Source organism: Sarcophilus harrisii, chromosome 1, assembly GCF_902635505.1.
Source record: "Sarcophilus harrisii chromosome 1, mSarHar1.11, whole genome shotgun sequence".
In the NCBI taxonomy this organism is placed as follows: domain Eukaryota; kingdom Metazoa; phylum Chordata; class Mammalia; order Dasyuromorphia; family Dasyuridae; genus Sarcophilus; species Sarcophilus harrisii.
In genome coordinates, this window is record NC_045426.1 from 254,074,351 (window position 1) to 254,100,957 (window position 26,607).

Below are 26,607 nucleotides of genomic sequence, written 5' to 3' on the forward strand. Positions count from 1 at the left end.
CAGGATTGTTGTGAGAATCAGATGAATTATTTGTAAAGTGTCTAGCACATGTCAGTGCTTTATATATATACTAACTATTGTTATTACACCCAAATAACAACATAGAGGTGGTACAGTAGTTTGAGTAGGCCTTGAAGTCAGGATGACTAGACTTCAAGATGGGAATTAGCTCTGTGATGATGAGCAAGTCACTTCATCATCTGTAAATATGGGGATAGTAATAGTAATTACCTCCTAAGATTGTTGTGAAAATCAAATGAAATTTCTGCAGAGTACTTTAGAAACTTCAAAGTGCTATATAAATGCTAATTATTATCATTATTAGTTTGTCTAGCAGTGGGATAGCCAGTAGTAAAAAAGAGATAGACAGGAAGCTCAAAGGGGAGAAGGGAAAAAAAGAAGCAAAGGCCTACATTGCCAATTAGAAATATAGCAGCCAGTGCTAAAACATTTCTAAAATACAAGGACAGAAAATGGCTTTATCTTACCCAGATACCAGAGGTGGGACAGTTAACACAATGGCACCAGAGTCTTTGAGGGGGAGTCTTTCTAGACCAAAGCCATTCATTATAGAATTCTTAACTACCACACCAAACCCTGTTAACCCAGTGCCACCATTTATCTGCTCGTAAGATCCTCTGATTGAAAGAACAGGGCAAATGGGGCACATAGGGATGCCAGTGTCGACTCTTATATTCCCATGATGTATCCATACACCACCATCTATTTTCTCCTTTCAGGGATGTTCCCCTCCCCCTCCCCCCCACCAAAAAGAAAATCTCTGCAAATACTTCTAGAGACCTTTACACACATCATGACCTCACTGACCTGTGGTTCTTGGGAAGGAATCTGTATCTTCATGATTACTCTGATGCAGGGCCAAATTCTGATTCAGAATTTCATAATAATGATGATGATGATAAACTATTATGCTCTATAGCATTTTGAGATTTTCAAAGTACTTAACAAAAATTAACTCATTTAGTCCTTATTAACAACCCTATAAGTGCTATTATTATCATTGCCATTTTACAGATGAAGAAATTAAGATTAGCAAAGGTCACATGATTTGCCCAGGGTCACACAGTAAGAGTCTAAGGTAAGAGTTTATGCCAATTTAATTAGCATAAAGAACAATATCTGAACTTAACTGCCAAGCCAAAATTTCCTCTTTGATAAGTACATGATTATCTAAACAACCAGAATAGTAGAGTATATTTTAGATCTTCTTTTATGTTTTGTGCCTCTTCCACTTTTAATTCTATGATTGCTGTTCTACTTCTCCCAGGTGTTTTACCAGAGAATGTTAATCATTCTCTGTGAAAGTGTCCATTTTTTCTAATATTGGGTACTTGATATCCAGTCAGAAATAATATTATTCTTCCTTTTAAGTTTTGCTTTTTCCAGTGTGTCAGTAAATTTTTAAAGCTAAGGATGGATTGGGGGACAATAAACTATCTTCTAAAGGGCACAGAAGGAAACTTGTATATTGCTTTTCTAGAAGACTGTTCTCAGTAATCCTGACCAGTGGCTGTTGGCTATGGAGCATTTGTTTGGTCCCTTGCCATTTCCCTATTTGTCTGTCTGCCCTTGTGTCAGAAGACCCAGGAAAGACACTGGCATTGGGACCCATGCTGGCAAGGGAGCTGTTATCAAAGGTAGGATATTGTACTTTCTTCAATCCAAAGACTGGAGCTAATTGAGGACACTATGCTGCTGCTAACTAGATACTAGGACACAGAAAGAGAAACTTTACTCTACTTTTAACCAGCACTTTTACCTTCTGAAAATAGATTTTTATCTGCTGTTTGTAATCTTAATAGACTGGATTGTAACTAGTACAGTACTTGACTGTGAAAATAGAATGTGGTGTGTATGCATTTGCAGGAAAAGGATCCTTATTGCTTTTAAAGATATTAAGCCACTCCTTGCCTCATGATTTCAGTGTTCCTTCCAGTTGGAATCCTTCTTTGCCCTTTAACCTGATTCTGTTATGTGTAACACTGTGAATTACTGTGTAATCCAAGCATTTTGACTGTCCTGAAATCATTTATGACTTCTAAAGGCTTTTAATATACTCTTTTTTTATAAAATAATGGTTTTATTCTCAGATGAGGATATTAATGATTTGTGTCCTAGAGTAACCAACATCAACAAACTGAAAATTTGTGATGTGGGAATGGGTCTTTTTTTTTTCTTTGCTGTTTTTTGGTTTTCAAAAACTGAGAAAAAAAAAAGAATTCTAAGAAAAAATCTCTACTTGTGAAAGTTCTTACTAATATGGAGGAAGGAATAGAGAAAAGAATTAAAAGGAGTAATGACTGTATCCTGGATAAGCTGGGTCATCTCAACTACAAAACAGTGTTGTCTCATTTTTTGTTTGATGTCCTAGGAACTGTTTTTAAAATGTCACTCTGTACATTTAGAATAGTTGAATTACAAATGCATAGTAATATTTCCTGACATTTCAGGATGAGTCTGGAGTTAAGTGCCAGTTGTTGATCTGAAAAGGATTTTCTATCTTTACTTTAAACAGTAAAACTTTATAGTTATGATTCTGACTGTTTTGTAGTTGATAAAATTCAAACAGGCTTAATGCATTTAGATATCCTTTTAAGCTTTTTCTGATATTTAAAATTATTAGCCTTACAGAAATAAGCTTTAATGCCTTTTTTTAAATGAAATAGTACATTAATTGTGTTCATACACAAATAAGTTATATGTAATGCACCATGTATTTATTTATAGCTGTAGTTGGTACTTAGGAATGATTCATTCTTTTTTCCTAACAGGTCTTTTTGTCCATCACCCCACTTCCCATTGTGACCCATAAAGATACTGATACATGTTCCCTCTTTCCTTTCTATATACTCATCCTTAAACATAGAAAGTCATGTGGGCAAGACATTTACCTTCATTTGAGTCTCTCCAACAGAGTTGTCACTGATTATATAAGGACTAGTTTCTGAAATCTTAACTAGTTATTAGTTGTGGACTTTTAAAATTATAAATTTAATTTACTGTTATAGAAAATGGGTAGTTATTTATGTAAAGAAATTCCTTTATAGCTGTTCCCTCCCAAATAAAAATTAAAATACATCTTTCTTTTTACTTTTACTGCTTTACATAGTACATTTTTCCACTAGGTTAAGGGTTATGCCAGTCAAGACACACTTGTTTTGTATTATTTGAGGACCTTTCTTTTTATTTCTATTTTTGATGGAGGATGCTTCCCCCCAAAGCAAGGAAGCAAGCCAGAGAATTATTTAGAAATTCATTTCCACTACTGAGAATGGAAAGTGGTAGTATGGGAGGGAAAGCGAGAAGTGATAGTGAATAGTAGATAGAAAGCTAACTTCGGGGCAGTCCAAGTGCTGCCTTTGACACATGCTAATTGTGAGAACCTGAGCAGGTCACAGGTCACTTAGTCCTATCAGTGTCCTAGGCAACTCTCTAAGATTGAAAATTGCAGAGAAAGTGCTGACTTATTTTGGTAGACCAAGTTTTGGCAATCTAGGGGGTAGAAGGGAGATTCCCATCATCACTGAAATTACAGCTTTGGGTCTCACATCCCCTAATAGCTGAGTACATAGAAGAGATCAAATAGCATTCCCTCACTGCTGCTACTTATATTTTCCAGGCGGAGGTAGGGGGTGAGTGGAAACAGGATAGGTCTTAGAGCCCTAAAGGACTCCCCTTAGAACAGCCGTGATTATCACTATAAAACTCCCTGCTTCAAATCATCAGGAGAGTTAATATGAGATTAAACTTAATTCTCCTAAATATATAGCACACTTTGATTTGGCTGATAAATGTTTTGTTTCTCCATCCTGCCCCCCCCCCCAAAAAAAAAAAATAACTAGTTCTCTGGGCAGTTGGGACAGATCCAGTACTGATTTTAAACTCATTTTGCATTCCAAGTCCTTAACAACATGCTTGATTGAATGCAGCAATCTGCTCTCCCCATAGAAATATAGCCTATAGGACGACGAATGGATTACGTTAACCTGGCACCATGTTTACTTGAGGTAAAATGTCCTCCAGTTCCAGGAGATCCAGATTGGACTGAGGTATTGTTTCAGGTGCTCATGGAATCCCGGAAGGTTCCTCCTTGGGTGCGGAAATTTATAAGACGGTTTGTAGTTTCTCTTTCTTTTATCCATTTTGTATTTTGCTCTTTGGGCTTTAGTGGAATTCTCAGTGTCTTTAATATAGGAAAGGTGAAAACCATAGGATTTTTTTTTCAGCAGGAAAACATGGTGAGGTGTTTCATTTTAAAATATTTCTCTCACAGATATGAAACAGTACTTGAGAGTTTGTCTCTTATAGGCTTCCTTATCTAGTTTTTCCATTTAAAGAACAAATTCTGTTCCAGAGCATTTTTTAAGGTATTCTCTTGATTTCAATCCTCATGAAGTAGGTAACCAGCATTGAGAAGAAAGAAATCAAATTAATGACAAGTTGCCCACAGCATGTTATCTACTTTCTTTAACTCTAGGATTGATTATAGGTATAAACTGGAAAAAAACAAAAAACAAACAAACAAAAAAACTAGACAACTCTGGTCTATAGGACACCTTGGGAGAGAGAACAGAGTATTCCTCATCTATAGGAATCAAGAAAGACTAAGTTTGGTTCTAGGATTGCCTGTGAGATTCAGGATTTTGAGTAATTCTTATGTTGACTTAGGACAGACCAAGCTCATTGGAGCTGCTCTGGACTGCTAGATCTATTAGCCACTACCTGCATCTCTAGGGAAAAGCCCAGAATTGATCCAATCAGGGAGTACAAGAGTAGGTCACAAAAAGAACTGTGTTTTTTTTTCTCTTAATCTTTTATCTCTTCCCACTTCTATGCCATTTATCTCTTCCCACTTCTATGCCATTGTCTGTCAAAGTTATTTTGTGAAAGAAGTCAAAGTGAATATAGTCATAGTCATCTAAGAGTTTACCTAGGCTCTCTTGAATGATAAAACTAATAGGCATTGAATGAAGCTGTCTTGAAGAAGCTAATCAGAAATCAGACAACTTCTTTCTCTCTGTCTCTGTCACACACACACACACACACACACACACACACACACAAAAACAAAAACAAAAACAAACAAACACCCTACTACTTTTCAAAGGAGTGGATCCATCAGTGCCAGATGAACTCAGGAGTATCTCTAGAAGTTGTGAAAATAGGTCAGGGGATACCCTGCCCATAGGCCATAGTCATCTGGCCTTTGCCTCTGGAGAGCTAAACCAGTACACAGGGTAAAGAACTGTTTTTTTTAGAAATCACTTTCATTCTTGGTGTACCCAAGCCTAGGTTTGGCAAGATGAAGGGTGAGAGGAAAATATATTCACTTAGCAGGAAGTGAATGTTTATAAGAAATAAAGAGGGTAGTTGATGGAAGGGAAATGATTTTTCAGATAATTACCTATGGATAATAGGTGACACAGTAAGTAGAGCCATGGACCTGAAGTCAGGAAGAATCATCTTGAGTTTAAATCCAGCTTCAGACACTTACTAGCTATGTGACCCTTGGCAGACTACTTAACCCTGTTTGCCTTTGTTCATTTCTAAAATGAGCTGGAGAAAGAATGGCAAATCATTTCAATATTGCTAAGAAAATCCCAATTGGACACAATTGAAATAACTGAGCAACATTAACAAATTATTTATTTTGATTATGGTGAAATATCTAAGTGTATTTTAGTAGGCATGGTAGAAATATATATAAATTTCTACCATGCCTACTAAAAAAAAAATCAGCACATTATTTTTATCTATCAACCGCATTACTTCATTATTTTAATTATATATATATTATATGCATTACTTCATTGATTATTTTAATTATATATAATATGTATATATATTTTATATATAATTTATATTTATATTTATTTATATTATATATATATATTATTATTATATATTATATATATTCTTTTTATCAGCATTTGCAGACTTGGCCTGATATCTAGACATAGCCTTATTTTCATTATGTTTTATGCATAATCAACCACAATAAATGAAAATTGGGGAATTAAAGAGTGTCTATAGGTTATAGGAGATCAAGTCAGCCATCCAGTTTAATGATACTACAGAGATAAAAATCTATTTGTTATTAGGAAACAAAGTAGAAACAGTCTGCACAATATATGGGACTGGGATGTAAGGACAGTTCAGAAGTATAACAGGTAGTCTATAAGTACTCCCAGTGTCAGAACTTTGGCATGTGAGTCTGTCTTTGCTCTGATTTTAATTTAGCAATGATAAAAAATTATTTTTGTTTACTAGATCATCTGTGTTCTTATTTTAATGATCAGGATAAGACAATAGCATTACAAGATCCTATAGGGTTGATATTTTAAACTGCCATGCTTTCTTTTGCTGGAATTTCCTCCAGCACCATCTATTAATCATATCTATGACCAAAGGGGTCTGTCCTAGGCCCTCTTCTCTTCTCACTTAAATACTATGTTGTTTAGTGATCTCATTAGCTCCTGTGGAGTTGTTTATCATTTCTATGTATGTGATTCTCCATCTGTTTATCCAGCTTTTAACTCCTCTCCTGACTTCTAGATCAATACCAACTATCAGACCTCTCAAACTGGATGTTCTATATAAATCTCAAATTCACTGTGTCCAAAACAGAACTTATTACTTTTCTCCAAAACTCTCCTTTCTTGTGAACTTCCTTATTACTGTTGAAGGTACCGTTATCCTCCCAATTCCCCTAATTTGCAACCTTAGTGTCATTCATAATTCCTTACTTTTTCTCACTTTTCACCCTCCCCTCCCCCCCAGTACCTAATCTGTTGCCAAGGCCTGTTAATTTCATTGCTGTATCATCTCTTCTCTTCTCTGATACTGCTACCACCCTGGTGCAGGTCCTTATTACCAGATTTTTAGACTATTGCAATGGTCTGCTAATGGACTTCTCTGCTTCATGTCCACCCCTCCCCCCCCCCACTTCAGTCTATCTCCTCTCAGCTACAAAAAGTGATCCTCCTAAAGTTCAGAACTCTGTGTCATCCTGTCAGCTCCTCTCCCCCCAAATACACATATAACAAACAGCCGCTCCCTATTACCTCCAGGATCAAATATAAAATCTTCTATTTGACTTTTTAAATCCTTTATAACTTGGTCCCTTCCTCCCTTTCCAGCATTCTTAAACTTTTCTCTTCTCCATGTATTTTTAAGATACAGTTACACCAGACTTCTTGCTGGTTCCTCATGCCTAACACTCTGTCTCTTGACCTTTTTTTCTGGAATGTTGTCCCTTCTCACCTCCACCTCACTGCTTTCTTTAAGACTGAGTTCAAATCCCACTTCCTAGACCTCCTTTCCCACTCCTTTGCACTGCTAATGTACAGTCTCAGATTACCTCCTATTTACACTGCATATATATTGTATGTACATTGTTCCTTGAATATTTTTCTTCCTCACTAGACTGTAAGTTCTTTGAAGATAAGGGTGTGTTTTTAGCACCTTACACAGTGCCTGATATATAGTAGGCACTTAATAAAATTAAGTTGATTGACTGACATGCTGATAATGCAGAAAATCTGGCTTTTCTCTTAGGAATTATTGAGGCAATATTATGTTTTCAGTCATGGAGATGTAGTAAATTGTAGAAGATAGATTGTCATCTTATTTCAAGAATTCTTTGACCCAATTGACAAATGATATTACTCGTCTTTGGATCAGTCCATAGAACGTGTCCATAGAACATGGAGGCATGTTCTATCCTATTGATATAAAGCACTGGGGGCTAAATAAAAGTATTGAGTTATCCTTACACTCTCCTAGGAATGTAATCCTTGAAAGTAGGAATTGTTTCATTCTTTGTATTTGTATCCCCAGTATGCAACACAGTGCTCAGTACATAGTAGGTGTTTAATAAATGCTTGTTGATTGATGACTACTGCTGCCTTAGCCTTTCCTTGGTTTTTGGTCATTAGAGAAATCTTAGTGCATACTAAAGTTTTGGGACAATATCAACTTGTGCTCACATCTGAAACTTAAATGCCACAGTTTTGTGTTATCCCTCTTTTCAGTTGTTACTTAACCCTCCTTGAACTATTTTAACTGTTCTGGTTTATATAAAATATTTTTAGTGATCATTAAGACAGAGTCATGCACCAAACTTGTATAGAATTGGTCTCGTATCCTTTGTGAGATGGTGGTAATAATTGCGTATATTTATGTAGTGCACTAAGGTTTACAAAGTGCTTTTCTTATATCCTGTAACTTCAATATTATTAGTACTATTTGCCTTTTTACTAGAGAAAATCTAAGCTCAATGTAGATTAATTGGGTTGCCTGAAATCACGTGACTAGCAAGTAGCAGAGCCATGATTTTAACTTAGATCTGGTGATTTAAGTCTCCTGCTCTTTCTACTTCTGAACTGCTTAGTAGATCCTGTATAGTTTGTATGGTTGTCATTTTATTTCTGAGATTTTCTATTCTTAACATGTCATGGAAGTGAAATAACTAATAGTATCTCATTTGAGTTCCAAAAATCTAGGTTTCTTATGGAAAACCAGGTGAACCCTGATATAGTTAGGTATTTATAACAAAGACAAACACTTAACCATCAAGCTTAGTTATAAGCCAAATATGATAGCAGTATGAACCCTAAGAGCTAGAAGAGATGTTAGAGATTTTCTGGTCTCACCCCTGAATTTTGGGGTTAAAGAGGGTATTGGGATGCAAAGGATTTGTGTTTGTTGAGTAGAGATTGATATGAGTAGAGATTGATCCAAGAAGAAAATTCAGGCCTTCTAACTTTCAGACCAAAACCAGTCCTTCAAGGCATTTTCTCTCATAGGTTTACTCTAAATCAACTTATTGCCTCTAAAAACTAAAAATAAAATCAGAGAGGCAGGATAGCATGATAAAGAATCAATTCTGGGAGTTAAGACCTGCCTTTGAGTTATGTGACCATGCTCAATTTCTTGAAAGCCCAGTTGCTTCCTACCTGACCTAGTTGCTGAAAAGAATTCTGGAGTTCCTCACATTGAGAAAAGTGTCTTTCAGAGTCTTCCCCTCTTCTTCCCTTTGAACTCCAGGGAGTTTTGCTTTGGAAAATATAAATGCAGTTCATTCCTGCAACAGAAATGTGTATACAACAATGTAGAAATGTAAATATAATTTTAGTAACATAATGCAACAGAAATGTGTATACAACAATGTAGAAATGTAAATATAATTTTAGTAACATCAATGTTAGTTGTTGCATGGGATAGCATTATATATATAAAAGGAAACAAAACACAGGGAAGAAAAATTATTATCCACAAAAGTAATGGAAAAGAGCTTTTTGGAAGCTAAAACCCTAGTATACTGTTTTGAGAAAGAGGCAATATTTGCTGGGACTCAAAACTCAGGTTTGATAAAGAGAGGGGGGTTGTTAATTCTTAGTATGCCACAAACATTCTTGTTTTTTTGCATCTGCCACTCCTAGGAGATTTGTACCAAAGGGGAAGCTGATGGATTATATCACCTCTATGGCCATTGTCCCCCTGCTTGTTGGCTGCATGGGAATCTTCGGTCTCTTCAAGTTGCTGCAGTGGGTACGAATGAAGGCCTACATCCAGGATTCTGTTGTCGTGATTACAGGGGCAACCTCTGGCCTGGGGAAAGGTGGGTTCTCCAGTATGTTGTTGGCTAATGAAAGAGTAGGGAAAGTAGGCCCCAAATACTATGACCTGGAAGCCTAGAAGAGTGGAGGAAGGTAGTGCTTGTATTAAGCCTTGAAAGACATTAAGCATTTTAAAAGGTAGAGCTTAGGAGGGAGAGTATTTGAGATTTGGGGGACACAATTCTCTTCCTATGGCTTAGGCAAAACTAGATCTGGAACAGGTAATAGCACAACTGTGTTTTAATCATATTTCCTAGGCAGAATTGTTTAGATAGCCTAGAAGAGAAGTCCATTCCTTTCTTCCCATTGCCATTTCTATTCTTCATCTTCTACATTTATTCATGCCTGAAATTCCATCTATACAAATTTATCACCCAATCTAAAGCTTGCTGGCTGTTAATCCACTAGCTTTCAGCTAATTTTCTCTCCTTTCTGTAGGAGTTCAGTACCTAATTGACAGTCTCAGAACTTCTTTATCCCAACACCTAGAGGACTTCAACATACCTGTTCATGTTCCCTCAAACACCCTAATCTATTCTTCTAGTTCCTTATTTTACTCTTCTCCCATGACCTACTCTTCTGCTCTACTTGTGCTAATTATACTTTTGACTTTGACATAACTTACAACTGTTCCATTTCCATTATCAATAACTCTGAAATTTCTTCATCCAGTCATATCTACCCATAATTCCTTTCTCTCTATGCCATACTCCCTTTAAAATTGTTCCTAATCCTCATTATTACCTCTAATCCCGCTACCCCTCAATACTTTGTGAGACTTCTGATTACTACTCTCACATTATTTTCTTCCTTTTTTAATTTAGAACCTTTAGTTTATCATTTCAACCCTGTTCCAAATACTGCTCCTATTTTATCAAATCCCAATCCTGGGTTACCCTCACCAAGTTGTTTTTCTCGACTGTGTATATTTGTTACCAAACCATTCCCCACTTCCCTCCTCCAAAAACCCACAAACCTGCCTGCTAATATTCTTTGATTACTTATCAGTTGGAGAATGGCTCTTATTTTTTTATGACTTTGAATTAGTTCCTTAAATGTCTTGGATATATAAAGCCTTTGTTAGAAAAACTTATTGTGAAAAAATTTTTTTCCATTTAACTTTCTCATCCCATTTTTCCTTCTCTATTATCTACATTCAACTTAGACCCTCTTTTTTTTAAACCTGATTTCATTTTTTTCAATGGGCTTTCTCTCTCCTGCCCTTCCCATACCCTTGAAAGAAAGAAAAACAACAAATCTGTAACATTTGTATAGTCAAGAATAACAAATTCCCCCAACTAGCCAAAAAAAAAATGCATCAGTCTAGACTCTGAGTATCCCTCTCTCTCTTTCTCTCTCTCTCTTTCTCTCTGTCTCTCTCTCTCTGTCTCTCTATCTCTCTATTTTTACTGAGGCAGTTGGGATTAAGTGATTTGGGCAGGGTCACACAGCTAGGAAATGTTGTATCTGAGGCCAGATTTGTACTCAGATCCTTCTGGCTTCAGGGCTGGTGCTCTATCCATTGTATCATTACCTTCAGTATATTTATATCTAGATAGATGGATGGATGGATAGATAGATAGATAGATAGATAGATAGATAGATAGATATGGATATACTAAGGTAGGTAGCACATTTCATCATGAATTCTGAAATTATGTTTGATCATTGATGTTTTCCGTTCTTTTAAAAGAAGAAAAAATAATCAGCAAAGGTCTGTACAGCAACAGAATACTAAATTTGATAATATATGTTTCTCCATCTCCTGTAACCCTTTTCTCTTTCCTTTGCCAAGAGCTCTTGTCCTTTCCTTTTAAATTCCTCTTCCCAATCCACTTATATGGTTTGAGTTTGTTTTTTTTAGGATTGATCCTTCCCTTAATTTGTCCTCCTTCTCTTTCCTGCCCTTTGCCTCCTGTTTTCCTTGAGTGAAATGTATTTCTACACTCATTTATATGTGTCTTCTTTTGACCAGTTCTGATGAAAGTGAGGTTTCAGGTATCATCCATTTCTTCTACCCCTTCCTTCTTATTTATAGTCTTCTTGCTCACTCAGATTATGTGAGTTTATCCTCCATCCATTTTCTTCCTTTTCCCTTCTATTTCCTTTTTTTTTTTTAAGATATCAGAATAAGTTCCCTATCATATTAAACTACATCTGTGATCCACAATAGCAATAATAGGGTTCTGAGAGGACATGCATCATCTCTCCACATTAGAATGTAAACAGTTCACCTTTGTTTAGTACATTATGATTACACATTAGTATTTATGCTTTTATGTTTCTCTTTACTCCTAAATTTGAAGCCCTGGTCCTTTCATTAGGAATACTCATAAATACTCTGTTTCATTAAAGGTCCATTTTCCTCCTAAAGGATTACTCAGTTTTGCTAGGTAAATTATTCTTGATTTAAACCTGTCTTGCCTTATGGAGTATTGCATTGCACAAGCTTTCCACTTCTTTATAGTAGTAGATGCTAAATCTTCTGTGATCTTGACTGTGGCTCTTTAATGACTGCATTTTTCTGTTGGCTTGAAATATATATACTTAGAAGCTCTTGGTTTTGTCTGTAATATTCTTGAGTTTTTATTTTGGGGTTTCTTTCAGAAGGTGACTAGATTTTCAGTTTTCACTTTGTCCTCTTGTTCTAAGAGATAGGAAAGTTTGTTATTTTATTTTAATGATTTCTTGAAATATGATGTATCTAGGCTTGTGTTTTTTGTCAATAGCTTTTTAATTAATATAATGATTCTTAAATCATCTCTCCTTGATCTGTTATCCAGATCAGTTGTTTTTACATTTATACTTATATTTTTTTCAGTGTTTTGACTTTATTATAATTTTCTTGTCATCTCATAGAGTCATTAGTCTCTTTGCTTTGTATAATTTTCAAATAACCTATTACCAGATTCAGGTAATCAAGTCTTCATTCATGTAGGAAAGTCAAAGACAAGCAAATCATATGGGGGCTTTTTTTGAGAGGAAGCCTTACCATTCTTGAGTGGATCTGCTAACTTTTCTTGTCTTCAAGCTTTTAGGAGCCATGATGTTCCTTAGGACTATTTGATATTTATTTCATATGAATATCTTTTTAGTCAAGTTTGTCTTTGAGTTAATAAGGGGAAACTTTATATCCTTAGAGGCTTACTTGAACAAAATAGAGAAAGAGAAGGTCAATGAATTGGGCTTGTAACTTAAAAAGCTAGAAAAAGACCAAATTAAAAACCCCCACTCAATTACTAAACTTGAAATTCTAAAATTAAAAGGAGAAATTAATAATATTGAAACTAAAAAAACTATTGAACTAATAAATAAAACTAAGAGTTGGTTTTATGAAAAAACCAATAAAATTGATAAACCTTTGGTAAATCTGATTAGAAAAAGGAGGGAGGAAAACGAAATTAGTAGTCTTAAAAATGAAAAGGGAGAACTTTCCACCAATGAAGAGGAAATTAGAGAAATAATAAGGAGTTATTTTGCTCAACTTTATGCCAATAAATTTGATAACCTAAGTGAAATGGATGACTACCTCCAAAAATACAGACTTCCCAGACTAACAGAGGAAGGAAGTAAATTGCTTGAATAGTCCCATTTCAGAAAAAGAAATAGAACAGGCAATTAAACAGATCCCTAAGAAAAAATCCCCAGGACCAGATGGATTTACATGTGAATTTTACCAAACATTTAAAGAACAATTGGCCCCAATGCTATATAAATTATTTGATAAAATAGGGAATGAAGGAGTCCTACCAAATTCCTTCTATGACACAGACATGGTACTGATACCTAAACCAGGTAGGTTGAAAACAGAGAAAGAAAACTATAGACCAATCTCCCTAATGAATATTGATGCTAAAATCTTAAATAAAATATTAGCAAAAAGACTACAGAAAATCATCCCCAGGATAATTCACCATGATCAAGTAGGATTTATACCGGGAATGCATGGCTGGTTCAATATTAGGAAAACTATCAGCATAATTGGCCATATTAATAACCAAACTAACAAAAACCATATGATCATCTCAATAGATGCAGAAAAAGCATTTGACAAAATCCAACATCCATTCCTATTAAAAACACTTGAGAGTATAGGAATAAATGGACTTTTCCTTAAAATAATCAGTAGCATCTATTTAAAACCAGCAGTAAGCATCATATGTAATGGGGACAAACTGCAACCATTCCCAATAAGATCAGGAGTGAAACAAGGTTGCCCACTATCACCGTTACTATTTAATATTGTATTAGAAATGCTAGCTATGGCAATAAGAGCTGAGAAAGATATTAAAGGAATAAGAATAGGCAATGAGGAAACCAAATTATCACTCTTTGCCGATGATATGATGGTATACTTAGAGAACCCCAGAGATTCTACTAAAAAGTTATTAGAAATAATCCACAATTTTAGCAAAGTTGCTGTTTATAAAATAAACCCACATAAGTCATCAGCATTCTTATATATCACTAACAAAATCCAACAGTCAGAGTTACAAAGAGAAATCCCATTTAAAGTAACTACTGAAAGTATAAAATATTTAGGAATCTATGTGCCAAGGGAAAATCAGAAACTTTATGAGCAAAACTACAAAACACTTTCCACACAAATTAAATCTGATCTAACTAACTGGAAAAATATTAAATGCTCTTGGATTGGGCGAGCAAATATAATAAAGTTTGTCTTTGAGTAAACACTAATATTGCCAACTAATCGGACAAGATATTTATATATATCCATGTTAGACAACTTACATCCCAAATGTGTGAAGGGCTAATACATCTTTACTAAGGAGGACATCTTGCAACAGAAAAGAATTGTATGATAGCCTAGATAAGTGATAGTTCTGGGATTACAGCTCTTCTTTGACACTCACTACTCTCCACCTTGCCCTCTTATTTTTTCTTCTGTGAAACTTTCCTAAGGATTTTAAGTGGAATGCTTTTTCAGTCTGTTGTTCTATCTCAGTTCCTCTCTGTACAGGGTTCATTTCCTCCCATTTTGGCTTTGCTGCTCTCAGAGCTAGGGCTATCATTTTTCAAAAGCTATTTATATACTGACCTTCCTAAGATTTATTCTTCATAGTTCTGTGTTCTCCCCCACACTTTGCTGGCATATTTTAATTTGTTATATTTCTTCATCACAAGTTTTTACATTCCTTTGGGAATGATCAAGAACATTGGGAGAACATTCCTCCTCTTTAAAACATTGCCTTCCAAATCTAAGAGAAATCTTTCTAATGGTTTCTTCTGGAAGCTTGGCTCATCGCTAAGAGGGATTGCAAATACTGGGATGACTTGAGCTTGCAATGGTGTACTGACCCTAAAAGACTGCCTGCTAAGGCTGCAGGATGGATTCTGTTCTTAATTTGACCACAGTTGGTATTCAAGCAACTTCTGTGCTTTTATCCTGGCTCACTCATTCATTCAACAAGCATTTAGCAATTATGTGCCATCTGTCATATGCCATACACTATGTTCAGTAGTGGAGATACAAAGACATAAAACAAAATCCCTGACCTGAAGAAACTTGTGTTCTATTGCCAGTTACATGCCTGTCCCACTGAAAGAATTTATTAACTCTTGTTTAAAAGACAGCCATACAAGTATAAGCACAATTGAAAATGTCCTTGTTTAATGGATATAATATCTTTTCACCAGATAGTTCAATGAAAATGCAGTTTTTTACATATAGAAATAGTGTATATTTATAAATGCATAAAATTAGTGAGACATATTTGGCACTGATATTGAACAGTAGGAAGGAAGACCATTTGTAGTAGCTTTTAGTGAGAAATAGAAGGGTTTAAAACAATAGAAATAGGATAATTCTTAATGATGAACTTTTCTTTTTGAGGAGAAGAGCCTTTATGTCCTGAACAGTCTTGTAATTTCCTATCTCATCCTGCTGTGATCAAGAGCTCAAGAGATAGGTACAAAAAATTTGAAACAATACTGGGGAAGGAGTATTTAGACTAAAAGAATATATTTTAATAAAAATATCTACCTCCTCATTCTTCTTGGCAGTAAAATAATTAATTTTCCAACATGGAACTCCTTTTAAAAAATATGGATGCCAGGAGGATAAAGGTCTCTTTTGTATCCTGGATACTAAAAAAACTGTTTTATGATTTTAAGCCTCTGTTTTTATTTCACACAGACCCACTGTAGAGATTTGTGCATATCATAGAACTACTCATCTTTTTAATACATTTAGTAGAGTTGTTGCTAATTAACATTTGGGATATGCCATACTGGTCGGGATGGGAACTCTCACAGTACATGTAACTCAGATTTTTCCTTAATACTATAGAAAGTTCAAAAATTGAAGCTGTGGGATTCTGTTGTGAAAATAAGAGGTTTTTGAACATGAGTCCCAGAGATAGGAAGCAGTGATAGTGGGGAATGAGAGGTTTTGGCAGAGATGCATTGGACAGTCTATCTGTATCTTCTGAATTTTCAGTAAGTATCCATTTAATTACATTAGTAGAGAATGATTTTAGATATTTTCAGTTATAAAATTTGTGTTTTCCTTTAGAATGTGCTAAAGTTTTTCATGCCGCTGGTGCTAAGTTAATTCTTTGTGGACGAAGTCAAGAGAAGCTAGAAGAGTTTGTTAGTGAGCTATCTGCTACTCACTCTCGAAAGGTAAGAACAGAATGATGAAAGGAGGTAAACAGACTAAAGAACTGTGCTCTCAATCTTACTGAGGAGCACTTGGTGCTTTCTTAGTGAAGAGATGGCAAATTATGTAGCTTTGGAGTTACTGGGCCCTTTGCTGAAATTTTGGTTTTATATTATGGCTGCTCATTGCTTACTACATGAAGATAGATAGATGTAGCACCCAATTTTCAAGCAGCAACTTGTCATTTAAAAACATGCATATATATACATATATTAATTATATACATATAGATGTATATTTTTATATGTATCATCTCTCTCTATGTATATATAGATATAGTTTTCTTATCTTCATTTCCAAATATCTTATCCATATCCTCTTATAACAAATAATTTTTAAAAGGCCAAAAAGAAAAAAAATAAATAACATCAGATATGCCTGATAGTACTGGTTATTTTTTTTTAAAGATGAAAAGATTTGGTCTCATGGATCTTTCCTCCCAGATTATTTTTACCAGTTCTAACATTCTCCTCCTTCCCCCAACTAATTTGATTCTTGTCAAAATTTGCTGTTGTTTTTTTTTTTATTTAATAAAATAGAGGCTTTATCATTGCCTATCACAGTATTTTGCACATAAAAAGCAACTTATAAATAATTGTTGAGTGAAGGAAAAAACCATTTGGTCCTTTTGAGAATCAGTTCTCGTAATGCTAGGACCAGGAATGCATTCTATAGCTGGAAAGAAGGTGGTTGTAGATCAAATATAAGAAAGTATAAAAGAAAACCTAGGTAAAATGGGTGTTGGGGGAGGGAGGAACTCACAATAACTGTCTTGTAACTTAACAGTGTCATTTCAAGCTTTTACTGTATGTTATTATATTCTTCCCTTATGAAGTATAATAAAATAAAAATTAGCAAAAAATTTAAAACATACAAACCAAAGCTTACATGTGCAAATATTATTGTCCTTCAAAGCCTTCATCTTAATCTAAAGCTTGCTTTGCTTGCAATAAACACTTAAGTTTTAATTAGAGTTATATCTCAATTTTGGCCATAAATAATATTATTTCATCTTGATCCTGCTTTTCTCACAACCATGTAATGTATTCAGTATCAGGACAAGTATTATTATGTTCATAAGAAGTTGAAGCTCTCAAAGAGATATGATCACATGTTAATAAATGGCAAAGATAATAAGTAACTTACTCAGTAAAATTGAGTATAATCCAACAGGGAGGAAAATGAACCTTGAATGAAATAAGAAGTATACTTAAGCAGGATAATTTTGAAAGTAGTATGTAAAATTTATTATACATATTTCAAAGTGGAGATTCATAATATCTATCAAGCCTAATTTTTGCCCTTTTTTGTGTTTAAAGTTGAAAATGAAAACAGTTTTTTAAAATGGTAAATATAATTGTGGAATAATGGTTCTCAATAAATGTTGTCAGTAAAATGTTGTGATAAATCAGGCAGAACTGGAAGACAAAAGTCTCAATCTCCAAAAAAGAAAAGAGAATAAAAATTTCAAACTATAAGCTAGCTAGATTTACTCATTCCTAGCAAAATTCTGGAATCTATTGATAATTTGAAGATTAATAAGCATCTAGAAAACGGAGTAAGGAAAAAAAAATACCTGTTTCAAGGACAGACCATACTTGGCTATTTTGTAACAGGGTTGCTAGACTAATACATTAGGGGAAGCAATAGAAGTTACCTAAAAGTTTTAAGCATTTGAAAGAGCTTTTTATTTGGACTCAGCTACTCTTAGATGTTTTCAGTGTAAGGTTCCTTTGGTAATTAATTGGTGAGGTCTTTTTATCTTTGCTATCTCATTTCAATAGATCTGGACAGTGTTTATTTATGATTTTTTGAAATGTGTCCCGGTTTCCTTTTTTTTTTTAAAGATGATTTTCAAACTGATGTGTCAGTCTCAGACACATTGTTAGGGATCTCAGAGGCCCTGGATTGTTTTCCTATCAGCTCTGTGATACACTAGTTAGCACTAAGCTGGTGTATTGCCTCTTGCTGTTCTCCAAGGACTCCTAAGATCCCATTCTTGGAGTTTTTTCAAGGAAGCACTCTATTCTTAGTATCTCTGGACACAGAGCCTTAAAGTCCATGTATATTTTGTCTCTAGTTACACTGGAATTCATTTTACTTGAAAAGTTCCCTTTCTGGGATAATTTATTTATCAGATCTTTGGAGAAGGGAGGAATTTATGGCCAAAGAAGAACTAGACAAGTTTGATTACATTAAATTAAAAAGTTTTTGCACAAACAAAATTAACATATCAAAGATTATAAAGGAAATACCTGGAAAAAATTTTACATCAGTGTCTCTGATAAAGGCTTTATTTCTTAAATATATAAAGAACTGTATCAAATTTATAAGAATACAAAAAAAAAATTTATAAGAATACAGATCATTGATGAATGGTCAAAGGATATGAACAGATAATTTTCAGATGAAATTAAAACCATCTATAAACATATGAAAAAATGCTCTAAATCAACATTGATTAAAGAAATGCAAATTAAAATAACTCTGAGGTACTACCTCACACCTCAGATTAGCTAAGATGACAAAAAAAAGATAAATGTTGGAGGGGATGTGGGAAAACTGGGACACTAATACATTGTTGGTGGATCTGTGAATGGATCCAGCCATTCTAGAGAGCAATTTGGAACGATGTCCAAAGAACTATAAAACTGTGCAGACAGTGTCTCTACTGGGTCTGTATCCCAAAGAGATCATAAAAGAGGGGAAAAGACCTGCATATTTCTAGCAGCTTTTTTTTTGTGATGGCAAAGAATCGGAAAATGAGTAGGTGCCCATCAGTTGGGGAATGGTTGAATATATTATGATACATGAAAGTAATGTAATATTTTTGTTCTATAAAAAATGGTGAACAAGCAGATTTTTAAAAGGCCTGGGAAGATTTATATGAACTAATGCTTGGCAAAATAAGCAGAACCAGGCAAACATTGTACACAATACTAGCAAGATTGTTCAATGATCCCATTTATGACAGACTTGGTTCTTTTCAGTGGTTCAGTGATCCAAGACAGTCTTAAACTTTGGATGGAAAATGCCATCCACATGCAGAGAGAAAACTGAATGTAAATCAACACATCTATGTTTACTTTTTTTTCTTTTTCTTCTGTACCAGTCCTGAAGTCAGGAGGACCCGAGTTCAAATGTGGCCTCAGACACTTAACACTTCCTAGTTTGTATGACCCTGGGCAAGTCACTTAACCCCAGTTGCCTCAGGAAAAAAAATTTCCTTTTCCATTTGGCCATTTAGTTGACATTTTTTGGTGCAGTTCTAGGATAGAAGTCACTGATACTTTCTCATTGAATTTCTTGATTGTTGTTCAGTCTAAATAATATTTAGGGTTTTGTTAGAATTAGATTTATTTTTAATAAACATCAAAAAATGAACATTTTCATATTCACAGTAGAGTAGAAAAAAGGAATTACATGTCAAACTATTTATTGTATATAGTTTGCTTCTCTTAAAAAGTATTTAATAAATTCAACATGTTACTTTTAGAGTTGCTCTGCTTATTCATATTTTATTTTGTAGTCCCTACTGTTCTCTTCTTTTAAAAAATGTTTCTGTAACCCACTTTTCTTTCTTTCCTTCCTCATCGTTATTCCTCTATCCTCTTCCAAATAAAAAGAAAAATATAATCTTTTTAACAAATAAGCAGAGTCAAATACTCACATTTGCAAATCCTTATTTTTGCTGTATCCAAAAACATGTGTCTCATTCTGCACATTAAATCTCTCACACCTATCTGGTCAGTGGTATGCTTCATTATTGCTCTTCTGGAGTCTTTCAATGGAAGTTGTCATTATAGTGCTGCTATTGTCGTATAAATTGTTCTTCTCATTCATCTCTCTGCATCCCTTCATATAAGTTTTTCCTCTGTTTCCCTGAAACTATTCCTTTCCTCATTCCTTATGGCACAATAATACAGCTAGGTCATGATTAGTGCAAGTAATAATCATCCAAAGTGGTTGTATGTATTAGAATTTACACTATTCAAAATTAATTTTGTAAAACATGGTCATTGGTTTCAGCCCAATGGACACATGCAGTAAAAAATACAAATTCAAGTGATGCAACCACTTCAGGAGATTCACTGTTTACACCAATCTTGATCTAATTGTAATTCCATTTCATCCAAATACCATAATTTGTTTAGTCATTCCTCAATTAATGGGAATCTTCCCTTTATTTCTAATTTTTTTGCTACAACAAAAAAGCTACTATAAACATTTTTACATGAGTTCTTTTCCTTTTTCTTTTATCTCTTTGGGATATAAACCCATAGTAGTGATAATGCTGGGTCAATAGATATATACAATTTAGTAATTCTTTATGTGAGTATAGTTCCAAATTGCTGTCTAGAATAGCTGGATCAAGTGGCTTCTGGATGACATGAACAACAAGATGGAAGACTACATATTTTCTCTGATCCCTATAACCTCTCAAATATCTCCAAAACAGAAATAATGTTCCAAAGCTGAATAACTTCAGCTATCCTCATGCTTTAGAATACTCAGAATCCAAAAGGATTTTAAAAAACAAACAAAAAATCCATGAACTGAGACTTACTGGATCCTGAGCACTTTCAGCACTGTTGTTTGTCTTTCATTTTTAAAAAGCATCAGTGACATCACAGGGTAATGTCTTGTGTGTGAATTGGACTTAAGAGAGTTGCACAAAGTCATCAGCCTTTCTCTCTCTCTTCCTACCTAAGTCAACAAAGTCCAGTGGCAGGACAAAAATTAAGTAATCATCAGGGATGCAGCGGATGACCTTGGTGTCTTTGACAACATGACTTGGAACAAATTGTTGGCATCTGCCTGTTTCACAAACTTTGGGTAGACATCCCCTCACTCACCGACAGATCTGAACTTCTCAGTTACCCCTCAGTCTTGTTTATCCTATCTGCCATGACAGTTTTCTAGAATGTGGTCACTGTGCATTTTATAGTTTCTTGGTGTCACAGGTGAGAGTAGGATTCATCAGATGGACACCAAAGGAGGATTCATATCAGAGCGCTAATCCTCCCTGAGTCCCTATTACCAACCCACAGACCCAACAAGTGGGTCCAAATGAAATCTCACTCCTTTCCCAGTCCTCCTTCCTCTTTCCAATGCCATGGAGTCCTAGTTTCAGCTGTGGAAATTACTCAGGCAGCAGCAGCTAACCAGCAGTCTTTGAGCAGCAAAAGTATATATTGAAGGCTATAACCCAATAGCACCAGCACTATAGAACTCTGAACTGCTGGTGTGGAGCAGATAGCTGTGTAGCACAGCCCAGAAGTTCTGCTAATGCCAGGATGGACAACCCAGAGCATGAGCATGGTGGCCAAAAAACTGAGGAACAGAGGGAGCAGCATATGTTTACAGGACGGGACACTGTGTGTAAGTGGAAAGCTTTCAATGTTCCACTGAGCTTAAAGGAAACTGCACACCATTCATCTGGGGTCAGTTCACTTGGGGCAGAGGTCTTGGCTGGGTAAACTGAATTGTCCAGCACCGGAGACTGAGATTCTGAGATCTAGCCCTCAAGGAAATCACTATCAAGGGGAACAGAGTCAGAAAGTGAAGAGCAGGAGGAAATTGGGGTAGAGGGGATAGGGGGGAAGGGAGATTAAAATTATTAAAGATCTTAGAAGAAAATTCAAAGACGTTGAACAAAAGTAGATAAATTAACAGGGAAAATATTTGTAATTGAAAAAAATATATCTAGATTTAGTAAACAAATTCAGGCATTTATGAATCAATATTGGAAAACAAGGGGAAAAGATCCAACATGATGAAACAGAATAAATGGATCAATTTTTAGCTCTACCAACAGAGCATTAGTTTGCCTATCTTCTGGAAACTTCCAACAGTAATCATTTTTTTCTTTTTTTGTCACATTGCCTAATCCATTAAGTGTCAGTTGGAACCCCAGGTTTGTTTTAATTGTCATTTCTCTAATTTTAATGATTTTTCATATGGTTATTTATAACTTGGATTTCTTTGTTTTGAGAACTCCCCATTCCTTTTCTTAATGTTTTTTTCTCTTTTTTTCATCTATGTTGGTATGAGTTTTGTCTTCACATTGGTTTCATTAGAAAACTCTCCTTATTGGAAACTGAGTGGATGCCCATCAGTTGGGGAATGACTGAATAAGTTATGGTATATGAATGTTATGGAATATTATTGTTCTGTAAGAAATGACCAACAGGATGATTTCAGAGAGAGTTGGAGACACTTACACGAACTGATGCTGAGTAAAGTGAGTAGAAACAAGAGAACATTGTACACAGCAACAGCAAGATCATATGATGATTGATTCTGATGGGCATGGCTCTTTTTAACAGTGAGGTAATTCAGGCCAGTTCCAATAAACTTTTGATGGAGAGGACCATCTGCACCCAAAGACAGAATTGTGGGGACTGAGTATGGATCACAACATAGTATTTTCACTTTTTTGTTGTTGTTTGTTTGCATTTTGCTTTTTCTCATTTTTTTTCCTTTTGAACTGATTTGTGCAGCATATGATAATTGTGGAAATATATATAGAATTGCACATGTTTAACATATATTGGATTGCTTCTAGGGGACGAGGCTGGGGGAAGGGAGGGAGAAAAAATTTTTGGAACACAAAATTTTGCAAGAGTAAATGTTGAAAATTATCTATGCATATGGTTTTGTTTTTTGCTGAAGCAATTGGGGTTAAGTGACTTGCCCAGGGTCACACAGCTTGGAAGTGTTACGTGTCTGACACTGGATTTGAATTCGGGTCCTCCTGACTTCAAGGCCAGTGCTCTATCCACTGTGCCATCTAACTGCCTCTATGTATATGTTTTGAAAATAAAGAGCTTTTACAAAAAAAGAAAGAAAGAAAGAAAAAAAAACCCTTTTTCTATCTTATCAATTACTTCTCTTGTTTCTTCAAAATTTCATTCTTGAGAAATTTCCATTTTTTTCTGGACTTAGTTCCCCTAAGGAATTTTAAGTTCTGGGATACTTTTTATCCTTTTTATGATCCCTTTGAAATCTGTTCTCCCAAAATATAGATTGTGTGTCTAGACTATGCTTGAATTTCTTGTGGGTGGCATAGAAGATAAAAATCTGGACCTAAAATCAGGAAGACCTGAGTTTAAATCCAGCCTTGATTACTAGCTATATTACCCTGGGAAGGCACTTAACCTTTGTCTGCCTCTTTCTTCATCCATTAACATAGGGATAGATAATAGTAGCAGTCTTCCACAGTTGTTAAATGGATCAAATGAGATATTTATAAAATGCTTGATACAGTTCTTGGCACAGAGAGTTAATAAAAAATTTCCTTCCTTCCTTCCTTTCACCCTCCCTTCCTCCCTTCCTTCTTTCTTTCTTTCCTTCCAATGCTAGAAAGCTTCTACTTTATCTTTTTTGTTTACTGTTTGCTATCTGCTTTTGGAATCCATAGAGACTTCCATGTCACATTGAGAATTAGGAGAAGGTCTTTAATGTACAGACCTTTCATATTCTATTTTGTATTGTAGTTATTTGAAAATATCATTGCACCTTGTAATTTGTAAGCTTCTTCAATGAATGAAAAATCATTAATAAACACATACAAAGTACCACCCTGTAGTTTAATGCTGGGGATACAATGACTGTCCTGGCCCTCAAAGAGTTTATATTCTAATGGGAAAAACAATAAGCATATAAGAGTAATGGGGGAATATCTGTCAGTAGATTGACAGCAGCCAAGAACTGTGGCAGAGTTGATTTGATCATGATTCACAGTTCTAGAATTAGTGGAGAAGGAAGAGTTGAAGGAAAGAAGGCAAGTCATGTCTGAAGCATGACTGGTCATTTTCCACTGGTTTGGGTATTTAGTCTGGGAGGCTCTTGGAAAGGAGTGTTTTAGAGGAAGGAGTACCACCTTGAAAGCAAAGATCTTTTATTCATCTTTGCCTTTCTCCCAATACTTAAAACTGCATTGTTTATAGTAGACCTTCATTATGTATTTGTTGAATTTGCCTAGTCAAAAAATGTTGTTAAATGTATTGTTTCAGCATCCTACACCTTGTGTAATATCTTAATAGTTTATGTTATGCAAAGTTTTTTTTTGTTTTGGTTTCCTCCCACATCGTACCTTGTTGCATAAACAATCCATATTGTTATTAATATTATTGTATGAACTTATTATCTTTCTCCCCAGTTCTATTCTTTCTTCTTACTTCTCTTTCTGCTAAAGGTAGTCACATATGCTTGAAACTTCAGCATTTTCTTTAATTACCTCTTTCCCTTCCCTTCCTACATCTAATCAATTACCAAGTTCTGTCAGTTCTACTTAGAGAATATCTTTCAATAATAGTCAGAACCTTTCTGCTGGCATTATCCCATTACAGGCCCACATTACCACACATAGACTTATCACAATAGCTTCCCACTTCATTTCCTCATATCTTGTCTTTTCCCTAACAAACCATCCTATACTAGTTCCAGATTACTCTTTGCTTAAACCAGATTATGTCATTGGTCAATGCAATCCTTTAAAGTCCAAACTCCTTGGACTGACGTTATAAAACCCCTTGACAATCTGCTACCCTACTGATGTGGGCTAATTTCATGCTAATGCCTAACCTATTCTGTGCTTCAGCAAAATAAAGTTACTTCCCATCCCTCCTGTTCATATTCTATACTTTTTTGAATCATCCACTACATATAGAAATACGCTGGTTACAACCAGTGTCGGTCTTTTTATCATCATCTTCATTGTCATCAACAACTTTTAAGTACCTATAGTGTGTAGTGTTTGCTCATTATACAAAAGGAGTTACACAGATCTGATTTCTGCCTTTTAGACAGGTATAGTGCAAAACATACCTTGGCTTAGGTCATACATATCTTTATAGCCCTAGTATATTATACCCAGCTCTCAAATAGCCAAAGAAACAGAAGACACCTTTTGAAAAGAGCACTGTCATCCTTAAGTTTCAAGCTTTTCTTATAACAGTTTTCATCAGTTACTTACCATAATAAAATCAATGTACATGAGTTCCATTTTTTTTCCTTATGCCATTTTTTTCAGTGGAAGAGATGATGACTGTGGTCAAAAGGTAGACAACCTGTACTAAAGGGAGAGTTGTAACAACCAAGACCCTAGATAATCCATAACTTGAGTCTCTAAGTAAAAGTTGACATTATTAGTAGTTAGCTTTTCATCTCCTAAGTAGTTTCAGAATATGATGAACATAATTAAAAATTCCCCTTTTAAGGAAAAAAAATATGAAATATTAATTATATCTTCCATATATCTTTGATTATTTTTTATTTTCACATATCTAATTTCCTTGAGGCTTGGTATAATGATATATAATATTGAAAATAATTGTTTTCAGTGTTATTTTATTTTTTTGCTGAGGCAATTGGGGTTAAATGATTTGCTCAGGGTCACATAGCTAGGAAGTGTTAAATGTCTGAGGTCAGATTTGAACTCAGGTCCTTCTGACTACAGGGCTGGTACTGTATCCACTGCACCACCTAGTTACTCCGTAATAAGTTCTTAATGACAAAATGGGTTTGAATACTGTTCCTATTATAATTAACAGATCTCGATTATTTCAGAATGGCCAGTATACTTGCAAGATAGACTAGTAATTAAATATCTTGAGTTCACCGCTACATTCCTGATATTACAGCCTTTGGAAGACAATTTGAATCAAACTGAAAGCTGCTCATACCACGTTGGTGTTCCATGAAAAGAATGCTTTGAAAGGCATGAAGATAACCTGGCAATTTTATGCTAGATCTTAAAATTCTGGGATCCTAGGTAACTTTCCAGTCAAAGATCAGATTGACCACATTTGGAGTTGTCAAAATGTTTGATTCTTTCTGGTTTCCCATAGCCCTGCAAAACATGAATATGTTGATCGAATGATTCTTGTTCAGAAATTGAATTATGTTACCGTTTTGTTTTTCAAATCCAGACACACAGACCTCATATTGTAGTCTTTGACCTTGCTGATTCTGACACTATAGTCCCTGCAGCGAATGAAATCCTACAATACACTGGTTATGTGGACATATTAATCAATAATGCAGGGATCAGCTATCGAGGTACAATAATGGATACTGCCCTGGAGGTGGACAAAAAAGTGATGGAGACAAACTACTTTGGTCCTGTTGCCTTAACAAAAGGTACAATGACAATGGATTTCTTTTAAATAGAGAAATGTTTTCTTAACTTGGCCCCTTATTCAGTCACCCTCTATTGTTTTCCTTTCTTACCCATCCCATTGTTTATTTTCATAATAGTTTGATTACTGGTTATTTAAT

The 26,607-nt window shown here is 34.9% G+C and overlaps 1 protein-coding gene across 1 annotated transcript in view; it reads left to right on the plus strand.

The window, feature by feature from the left end:
- Positions 1–26,607, plus strand: part of DHRS7B (dehydrogenase/reductase 7B) — a 70,715-nt gene that overhangs the window by 22,877 nt on the left and 21,231 nt on the right. The window contains exons 2-4 of the mRNA XM_031940401.1: positions 9,465–9,643; positions 16,177–16,286; positions 26,259–26,469. Of these exons, the coding sequence (XP_031796261.1) occupies positions 9,465–9,643; positions 16,177–16,286; positions 26,259–26,469 (500 nt within the window). The remainder of the gene's footprint in view (positions 1–9,464; positions 9,644–16,176; positions 16,287–26,258; positions 26,470–26,607) is intronic.